General features: G+C 56.4%; 1 protein-coding gene across 1 annotated transcript in view; it reads left to right on the plus strand.

The window, feature by feature from the left end:
• The window catches only part of VWA2 (von Willebrand factor A domain containing 2), a 34,670-nt gene extending 24,820 nt beyond the window's left edge, over positions 1 to 9,850 (plus strand). The window contains exons 10-14 of the mRNA XM_079794166.1: positions 892 to 999; positions 2,379 to 2,948; positions 5,148 to 5,699; positions 6,809 to 6,934; positions 7,979 to 9,850. Coding sequence (XP_079650292.1) covers positions 892 to 999; positions 2,379 to 2,948; positions 5,148 to 5,699; positions 6,809 to 6,934; positions 7,979 to 8,067 — 1,445 coding nt within the window. The 3' untranslated portion in view covers positions 8,068 to 9,850. The remainder of the gene's footprint in view (positions 1 to 891; positions 1,000 to 2,378; positions 2,949 to 5,147; positions 5,700 to 6,808; positions 6,935 to 7,978) is intronic.
• Positions 9,851 to 10,070: the final 220 nt, after the last annotated feature.

The raw sequence follows: 10,070 nt of genomic DNA on the forward strand, positions 1-10,070 counted from the left end.
GTTCCGGCGTCACCTTTTCAGATGAGGATACTGGAGCTTAGAGGGGCTGTGAAGGTGCCTGAGTGAGCGGAGGAGGCACTTTCCTTAACTCCAGGGTCCAAAGGCTCGCTGTGTGGCTGTGCAGCCTGCAGGGGCTGCTAACAACCCGTGTCGAACGTAAGAAACAGCACCATCCCCCCTGCAGCGTTCCCCATCCTGAGACACCCAGGCTGCCGGCTTCATGGTGCCGAGACCTTCGCCCCCATCAAGCTCAGGTCTACCACCAGTTCATCACCGAGACCCCTGGGGCTCCCCCGGGCCCCCTCGCAGCTGGGGGTTGTTCTGGCCTCTTGTGTTAGTTATCTGCTGCTTAAACAACAGAAATGTATTTTCTCAGTTCTGGAGGCTGCGAGTCCAAGGTCAAGGTGTCAGCCCGTTCGGTTTCTTCTCCGCCCTCTCTGCCTGGCTTGCAGATGGTCACTTTCTCACTGTGGCCTCACGCGGCCTTTGCTTCAGGCACGGCCCTTCCTAGTGTCTCTTCCTCTAAGGACACCATTTGTATTGGCTTAGGACCCACCCTATGACCTCATTTAGTCTTAATTTCCTCTTTAAAAGGCCTATCTCCAAATACAGTCACATGCAGAGGTATTGAGGGTTGGGACTTCTACATATGAAGGGGGGGGGTCATTTAATTCCAGCTGAATTCCATTGTCATGACCCCATGTGAGCATGTAATTCACACAGGGCCTCACCAAGCTCACCATCACACCCAGCCCCTCCTCTGCGCACCCCACTTTCTTTCCCCTCTTTGCTGTAGGTGTTGCAGCTAGTTTCCTGGTGGTTCCCAGGGAGGTGGGGCAGGGTGGCCTGTGGGCCGACATGCTAGGCCGTTGATGGGCATCTCTCCGACAGGCCCCTGTGACTCGCAGCCTTGCCAGAATGGGGGCACCTGTGTTCCAGAAGGACTGGACAGGTACCACTGCCTGTGCCCGCTGACCTTCAGCGAGGAGGCTCACTGTGGTACGTACGCACGGGACCTTCAACATGGGCCGTTGGGGAGGGGTGCCGCCCCAAGTCCCCTGGTTCGACCCATGAGACCCTCACCCCTCAGCCCTGGAGCTACTAGGAGGAAACTGGCCCTTGAGTTCAGAGCCACCCACTTACCAAGGGCCCCGTGCTGCGGTGTCTCACGGGATTCGGCCCCTGAGTCTCCGTGAATGGAGCTCTGGGTGGGACAGGGGCTCCTGGCTTGTTAGCTTCTGAATGGTCACTCACTGCTTGACATCTGAGCCCAGCTGCAGGCGGGAGCCAGCCCAGCTCGGACCTGGTGCTGGGCGGAGCCTCTTCTTTAGGAAGAGGAGCCTCAACCCTCTTTGTGTGTGTGTGTGTCTCTGTGTGTGTGTCTCTGTGTGTGTGTCTGTGTGTGAGTCTGTGTGTGTGTGTGTGTGTGTCTGTGTGTTTCCTTTGTGGTTTTAAAGGTATGAAATAGAAACTCTAATAGGCTGCACCTCCTAGGGCTGTTGGGAGCTTGGAATCAGATTATGTACAGGATGGAGCAAAAGTAGGTTTATAGTTGTTCGTATGGAAAAGTAATGCAATAATTAGTACATCACCATGTAAGAATGAACTGTGTGTTTTGTGCACTCACCACTTTTGCCCCTCCCTGTATGTTAAGTGCTGAGCACTAGTAGGGGCTTATTTAATGACTTTTATAAAAATGTCATGCTGGGTCCATTGGAGATTTACATGGAAGACCCTCTACCTCACAAGCCCCACAAAAGGCAGTTCCAGAAGGACCGTAGATCTGAGTGTCAAAGGCCAAGCTGAGAGCCGTCTGTTTTCACAGAGGAAGGAGCGTAGCTGCAGGATTTCTCAAACAGGACACTAGAGGCACTAACTGTAATGGGGCTGGGGGGGGGGGGAGGGGGGAGGGTTATAGACTAGGTTGCATGTCAATTTTTAACAATATATATTCTTACTGATTTCGGAGAGGGAGGGAGAGGGAGAGAGCAACACCAATGATGAGAATCATTCATTAGCTGCCTCCTGCGTGCCCCCTACTGGGGATCGAGCCCACAACCTGGGCATGTGCCCTGACTGGGAATCGAACCATGACCTCTTAGTTCATGGGTCGATGCTCAACCACTGAGCCACTCCGGTTGGGCTACGTGTTAAATTTTAAGCAGTGGTTGGGTGGAGACCCTTAGCGAGAGCCAGGAGGGAGAGCTCTGTGATGTGCAGTGGTCACAGCCCCTGCAGCCTCAGTTTCTCCACCCCGTCTCCCTCCACTTGCCCCCCGCCCCCCGGGAGAGAGGTTTCTGCTGTCTGGTGTGGTGCTTGGGCCTCTCGGGTGGGACGGTGACCCTCACACGGCCTGACGGCTGCTGTGATGTTGGCAGCCCCGACGCTGAGCCTGGCGTGCAGAATCGACGTCCTCTTCCTGCTGGCCAGCTCGGCGGGCACCACGCTGGAGGGCTTCCTGCGGGCCAAGGCCTTTGTGCAGCAGTTTGCTCAGGCGTCCCTGAACGAGGACTCTCGGGCCCGCGTGGGTGTGGCCCGGTACAGCAGGGAGCTGGAGGTGGCAGTGCCCGTGGGCGAGTACCTGGACGTGCCCGACCTGGTCCGGAGCCTCGATGCCATCCCCTTCGGCGGAGGCGCCACGCTGACGGGCAGCGCCCTGCGGCAGGCGGCGGAGCGCGGCTTTGGGAGCGCCAGGACCGGCCTGGACCGGCCTCGCAGGGTGGTGGTGCTGCTCACCGAGTCGCGCTCCGAGGACGAGGTGGCCGGCCCAGCGCGCCACGCGAGGGCCCGGGAGCTGCTCCTGCTGGGCCTGGGCAGCGAGGCCGTGCGGGCAGAGCTGGAGGAGATCACGGGCAGCCCAGAGCACGTCATGGTCTACGCCGACCGGCAGGACCTGTTCAACCAAATCCCGGCGCTGCAGGGGAAGCTGTGCAGCCGGCCGCGGCCAGGTGAGATCCCGGGGCCGGTGGCCAGTGGCGGCCCTTCCTTCTGTTGCTCCCACTGAACCAAGGCCTGTGTGTAGGGGCTGGGACCACTTTCAATAACGTGGGACCAATAACAGCGCCTCCTGGTGGGCTTTTGTGAGGATTAAGTAAGACAAGCAGGTGCACAGAGTATGCTCACAGAGCATCGCGGATGTTGCTGTTTATTAATATTCATTTATTACTGTTGTTAACGTGGAGCTCCGATCTCCTGATACACTGTGGAGGGGCAGCTCTCCAGCTTCCTTGATGGGAGCCCACAGTACATTCCCACTACGTACAAGCACGCACGCACAACTGGAACAGGCATTTTATGGAGCGACGCTTGCCCTAGCTCAGTGGTCAGCAAACTCATTAGTCAACAGAGCCAAATATCAACAGTACAATGATTGAAATTTTTTTGAGAGCCAAATTTTTTAAACTTAAACTTCTTCTAACGCCACTTCTTCAAAATAGACTCGCCCAGGCCGTGGTATTTTGTGGAAGAGCCACACTCAAGGGGCCAAAGAGCCGCATGTGGCTCACGAGCCGCAGTTTGCCGACCACGGCCCTAGCTACCTGAAGAATGTTCTAGTATTTCCTGTTGAGTTGCACAACCCACTCAGTGGATTTTGTGACCCACCAGTGGGTGTGCTCTGGGGCAGCGGTCACCAACCAGTGGACCACCGGTGGTCCGTGAGGTCCTAAAGGTTGGTGACCGCTGCTCTGGAGGACACTGCCCCTGTGGAGTAGACATTCCCATCGGAGGACAGGGCCTTGGCCCGTGGGGAGGTGCAGTAGCTGAAACACATCCTTGATGCCCCTCTCCCCCGCCCCAGTTGCCGCCCAGGGGTGGGATGTGGGAAGCTGCATGTTCAGCTCTCAGCCCAGATGCCACTCACCAGAGGTGAGCCTTCCTTGCAAGAGGGAGGGACAGGGTTGGCCACCCACTCCCACTGTGCCCCTCCCGTCTAATCTCCCACGGCAGCCAGAGTAGGTTTTGAAAAGATGGTTTGAGATTTACAGAAGACCTGTGACCGTGGTAGAGTTCTCACATACGCCCATGTCCCGTCTGTACGGTGTTAACGAGGTGCATTGGTCACAGGCCATGAGCCAGTGTTACTTACGAGAGCCTATACATGGTTCCGATGTCCTAGTTTTAACCCGGTGCTCTTTTCCTGTCCCCAGGATTCTGCCCAGGGCACCACATTAAACTCAGCCATTGCCTTCCTACGCTCCTCTTGGCCGGGACCTTGGTTTCTCAGACCTTCCTTGAGCCACAGTGGTTTTTCAAACCCAGTACATCAACGCCTCTTACTCTGTGCTTAAACGTTTCCAGGGGATTCCCTCTGCATTTGGAACGAAACCCAAACGCCTGCTGGTTCCCGAGAGTTCCCTGTGGTCCGGTCCCATGGACCTCTCTGCAGCTCCTGCATGGGGTGGGGAGCCCCTTAGAAACACCCCCTCCACCCCTCCAGCTGGGACTGACTCCTGCAGTTCTTAGCTAACTCCTCAGAGAAGACCTGGCCACTTCTCCCAATTTACTAATGTTGCTCCTGCTTTTCCCCTCTTGGCTGCCCCTATAACTTGTAATTCTATATTGAATTCACGTCTTGTCTCCCCATAGACTGTCAACCCATCGAAGGCAGGCCTCGGTCCATTTTACCCACCGGTACAATCAGAACCTTGTCTATAGTGCATGGCTCATGGAGGGTGCTCGGTAACGGGATAGATGAGGGTGCGGTGAAGTTGCTGTCACAAAGGGTCCCCAGAGCTCAGTGGGATAGACGTTTATTTCTCTCGTAACCATTCCAGGGTGAGCAGCCTGAGCCAGCAAGGTAGCTTGGCAGCCTTGTGGTTCTGCCTCCAGGCCCCAGGTCACTGTTTCTCGGCATGAAGGGGGGAGGGGAAGGCGAGCAGCTTCCTTCTGAGGGTATCACTTGGAAATGGCACAATGACTTCCATCTATATCCATCAGCTAGCACTTAGACACCACCACACGGAGCTGCCAGGGATGGGTCTAGCCAGGCGCTCCTATGAGCTGCTGCTATTCTAGCTGAGGGTGGGGGGCGGCGCCTGCTATGGACAGATGGTGGACTGGCTGTCCCCACCGAGCTGGCCCGGTCCCACCCGAGGGGCCCCGCCTGGCAGAGCCTGCCCCTGAGGCCCACGCTGCTTCCTCCGCAGGCTGCCGGGCACAGTCGCTGGACCTGGTCTTCATGCTGGATGCCTCGGCCTCCGTGGGGCCCGAGAATTTCGCCCGGATGCAGAGCTTCGTGAGGAGCTGCACCCTCCAGTTCAACGTGAACCCCGACGTGACACAGATCGGCCTGGTGGTGTACGGCAGCCAGGTCCAGACGGCCTTCGGGCTGGACAGCCACGTCGCCCGCCCCGCCGTGCTGCGGGCCACCAGCCAGGCCCCCTACCTGGGCGGGGCGGGCTCCGCAGGCACAGCCTTGCTGCACATCCACGACAGGGTGATGACGGTCCAGAGGGGCGCCCGGCCTGGGGTCCCCAAGGCGGTGGTGGTGCTCACCGGGGGCAGGGGGGTGGAGGACGCGGCCGTCCCCGCCCAGAAGCTGAGGGACAATGGCGTCTCGGTCTTGGTGGTGGGCGTGGGGCCCGTCCTGAGCGAGGCGCTGCGGAGGCTGGCGGGCCCCCGGGACGCCCTGATCCACGTGGCGGCCTACACTGACCTGAGGTTCCACCGGGACGTGCTCATCCAGTGGCTCTGTGAAGGTGAGGGGGTGAATCCGCACTGTTCAGCGCTGCCTCCGAGGGGTGGCACCGCGGCCTGACCCTCCAGGCGCATCTTCCAAGGATCGCGGCTCCCCCTGGCCTCTGGGCGCTTCCCACATGCCGGGTTCCGTGCTAAGTTCGTGCTAAGTCCCGTGGCAGGCACACCATCCTCTTGATATTCAGGGTACAGAAAGTTTAACAGATACCCCACCCCAAACCTGAGAGTATATACATGCCATTTAAAAAAATATATTTTATTGATTTTTTTTACAGAGAGGAAGGAAGAGGGGTAGAGAGTTAGAAACATCGATGAGAGAGAAATATCGATCAGCTGCCTCTTGCACACCCCCTATTGGGGATTGCCCGCAACCAAGGTACATGCCCCCGACGGGAATCAAACCTGGGACCTGTCAGTCCGCAGGCCGACGCTCTATCCACTGAGCCAGACCGGTCAGGGCTATACATGCCATTTAAACAGAAGACGTCGCTAAACCCACCGATCCCCCAAGGTTGGCACTGACCTGGGTTGTGAATGCCAGAGCGAGGGGCCAACACAGCCAGGCCAGCCTGACTCAAAGGCTTCCTTTTGCCAGTGACATCCTTCCCGCCTTTTTAAAAATTTACTGATTGATTTTTAGAGAGAGAGAGGAAGGGAGAGGGACAGAGAGAAACATCATTGATCGGCTGCCTCCTGCATGCCCTATACTGAGAGCCCGCGACCTGGGTATGTGCCCTGCCCAGGAATCGAACCAGTGACCTCTGGGTTCATGGGTTGATGCTGAACCACTGAGCCACCCTGACCAGGCCATCCCTCCCGTGTTTTTTAAAAGTATGTGGCCGTTGTAAGAACAGTAAGCGGTGCTAGGAGCCTCGCACATCCTAGAAAGTCTCCCTACGCATGCGGGAGGGCTGGGTGGAGGGTGGTCTCTGACCTAGCCAAGCAGGGGGAGCACCCACCATGTGCTAACCTGTGGCTTCAAGGCCCGTGTCAGCGCTAAGGCCTGTGAGACACGACCCGGGTGGCCTCGCAGCAGTTCTGGGGTTCCTTAGAGGAGGGGGTCTTCGGGGCTGACCCGGGCTGGGCCTCCTGGCCACATTCTTTCTTGTAGAAGCCAGTCGGCCCGTCGACCTCTGCAAACCCAGCCCGTGCATGCACGAGGGCACCTGCGTCCTGCGGAACGGGAGTTACCTCTGCGCGTGCCGAGACGGCTGGGAGGGCCCCCACTGTGAGAGCCGTGAGTGGCCCGTGCTCCGCGTGGGTGAGCTGGGGGTGGTATTCTGAGACCGGCCGAGCCCTGGGAACTCTGTTGAAGGCCGGCTCGAGGGCGTTGGCTCCGTGGAAGGAATCCTAGCATCCTTTGTTCATTCGCGCAAGAAGCAAGTAGCCGGGGCCTCCTGCGTCCCCGGCATCGTTCTGGGTGGGGGAACATGGGCAGTGAGAACGTCTGCCCTTGTGGGAGCGTCCATGCGTGGGGGGGGGGGGGGGGGAGACAGACAGGAAATAAGCACAGCATCTCGTGTCCCAGCTGGTGCTCAGCACACTGGAGCAAAGTCATGGGACCGGGAGGGAGGCCTCGGTCAGGAGCCCCGTGGATCCGGAGTGACTGGGAGACAAGGACGTGGGCCCCGATGCAGGAAGCTGGTGGGAGTTTTTTTTAAAATATATTTTATTGATTTTTTTACAAAGAGGAAGGGAGAGGGACAGAGTGAGAAACATCGATCAGCTGCCTCCTGCACACCCCCTACTGGGGATGTGCCCACAACCAAGGTACATGCCCTTGACCGGAATCGAACCTGAGACCCTTCAGTCCACAGGCCGATGCTCTATCCACTGAGCCAAACCGGTTAGGGCTGGGAGTTCTTTTTTGAGCGTTTCTATTTGCTCAGGGAAGTGGGAGGAATCAGCTGAGCGGGAGGATGGAGAGGAGGAGGTGCAGGAGGTTGGCGGAGAGAGAAGTAACCATCTAAGAGAGAGGGGACCAGACTAATGTCCTAGAGGAGGGCTGCTGGGCAGCATGGCGGGCCCACCTGGGGCTGCTGTTATGATTTTAGTTAGAACCCCGAGACCAGAGGCGGTTCCCCTTGGAGCCTAGGGGTCTCGGCCACGGGCAGAGGTGGGCTTCCCAAGGCGGGCAGTGAATCTGAAGGGCCCGCAGATAGGGCCTTTGGTCTGGCATCTTGTGCTTGTTCTTAACCCACAACCAAGACGTGCGGGGCCCACACGGCTGCTGGGAGGGTGAGGACGGACACTCACGTCCTCGCGGTTCGCTTCTTCCCAGGGGCCTTGCGAGGAGATGCCCTCCAGGCAGGAGGGCGGCCGCCCAGCCCGTCCCAGCAACTCCGGAGGCCTGGGCACCCCGGGCGCTGAAAGGGCGCCTGCCCTCGGCGGAGCATCCTCTTGGGAGTCCTCGGAGCGCCTGCCTCCAGCGCTGTCCGGAGCCCGCCTGCCCGCTTTCCTCGCCCCGGGAGCAGGGATGTCCCAGCTGCAGACAGTGCTGCTCAGGGACGCGGTCGCAGCTGATTTCACTCGCTGATGACGGTGTTGGAAACTCTTGACGTGTAAGTCAATATTTCCTTTCTAGTTGTGCCCTGTTGAGCTTGTCATCTGTCCCTTTCCCCCCCGAGGAGAAACAAAGGGGCCTGGAGACTTCCGATGGCCCGTGGGCCGCTCACGTGGCCCCCAGCCAATGTTGGGACAGCGATGCCCCAAAGGAGGCAGTGACTAGCGGGTCGTTGGGACCACCCAAGCGATGGCATTTCGAGATGGAGAAAGTGCAGAACTTCTTCTTTCCCTAAAGACGTCCTAGATGCGTTCGTGGTTTTTGCTTGAAAAGGGGCTTGAGCGGCGTTTGTGACCTCTGGTGACTGGCTCTGTGTGGGGGGGAGAGACGGGAAAAAGGCACAGATTGGACCGTGACGGACTAACCAGCTTGTTTGGCTCCGGGGGGCGGGGCTGAGTGTGCAAACAGCCCTGGTTCTGGGGGGGGGGCCACATTCTCCTTTAGAGTTTACTTAGGGGGGGGGTGTTAATTGTGGGGTGTTTACTGAGTGCTTTTCTTACTGTCCTTTTAGGGGGGGGGTGCAAAGAGCAATGGAATTCTTAAACTCCACAAATAGAGAATAAAGACACTTAGAACGGTTTTTGCTTTGCCCTGTGTAGTTTTTAAAGGATTTCAAGAAATGAGGTGGGTTCTTCACAGGAGTGTTTGTATCGTCATGGCACAGAGGCGTGCGCTGGGGCATTTTCCGGTAAACCAGGCACTTCCTCGCCCCGGCCTGTTTAGGCACCAGTTCCTCCCGTCGGTTGTGGTTGTGTTGTTTCGAGTTCAGTTTTCTGGGGAAACTGTTGCCGAGCCCTCGCCTCAGTCCAGACTCTTGATGGGAGCTTTTCTCTTTACTGTGGATAAAGCAATGGCTTCTATGCAAAGGGCCACGGCTACCTCGACTTAAACGCCACTGAGCTTCCTGGTTGGCGCTGTCCGACGATAGAAATAAAAAGCCTGGGGTGCCGAGGCTATCGTGACAGTCGTTTGTGTTCAAGGATATTTTCATTCCAGTCATTATGCTGGCCTTGGCGGAAGGTGACAATCAGAGCAAGGCCACAGGTCTACCTAGCAGGGGCCGATGCTGGAGAACTTACAAAAATCTGTTGTCTTGAAAATTCACAGCAGTTTCGTCACTTGAGAGTATGGGTTCTTTGTCTGGCTCAAGGCTATTGGGATGTCCCATTTGAGTTGCCTGGACTCTAAAAAAGCCCCATAAAATTGTGGGTTACATATTAAAGGCGTCACCGCTTCTAGTTTTAGGTCCCAGCAGCAATGCAGGGCATGCCTTTCTTAGTGCCTGACTGGCTAAAGCCTTTTATGTTCTTGTAAAAATTGAAGCATTGCAGTAAGCCATAAATCTTCCATGTTCTTCTCTGAATGATCCTCATTCCGGCCGACTTACCCAAACACATTTGTTCTAGTAGTCAGTTCACGGATGCTCTTTGCTTTTCTAGAAAAATGTCATTTGCAAAATAATGACAGTTTTGTCTCTCCCTTTGGGAGTTTTATATTGATTTTTCTTGTCATTTTGCATTACCTAGAACCTGCAGAAGAATGTTTTTAAAAGGTAGTGGCCACGGTACGTATCTGCTTCTTTTTCACCATTAGGTACTATTTTTGTGGGTAGGAATGCTTTTATTCCTAGATTACAGAGAACGGTTTAGAAGTGTTGAGATTTGTGATATGCTTTTCTGCTTCAAGATGTTTTTCCCCCACATTTCATCTGTACATACAATAACTTACCTATCAGTGTATTTTCAGTGGTTCTGAATCAACGCTATCTGGTCATTAATGTGCTTATTTTAAAGATGACAAAGCCAAACCC

This window comes from Cnephaeus nilssonii (genome assembly GCF_951640355.1).
Source record: "Cnephaeus nilssonii genome assembly, chromosome: 16".
In the NCBI taxonomy this organism is placed as follows: domain Eukaryota; kingdom Metazoa; phylum Chordata; class Mammalia; order Chiroptera; family Vespertilionidae; genus Cnephaeus; species Cnephaeus nilssonii.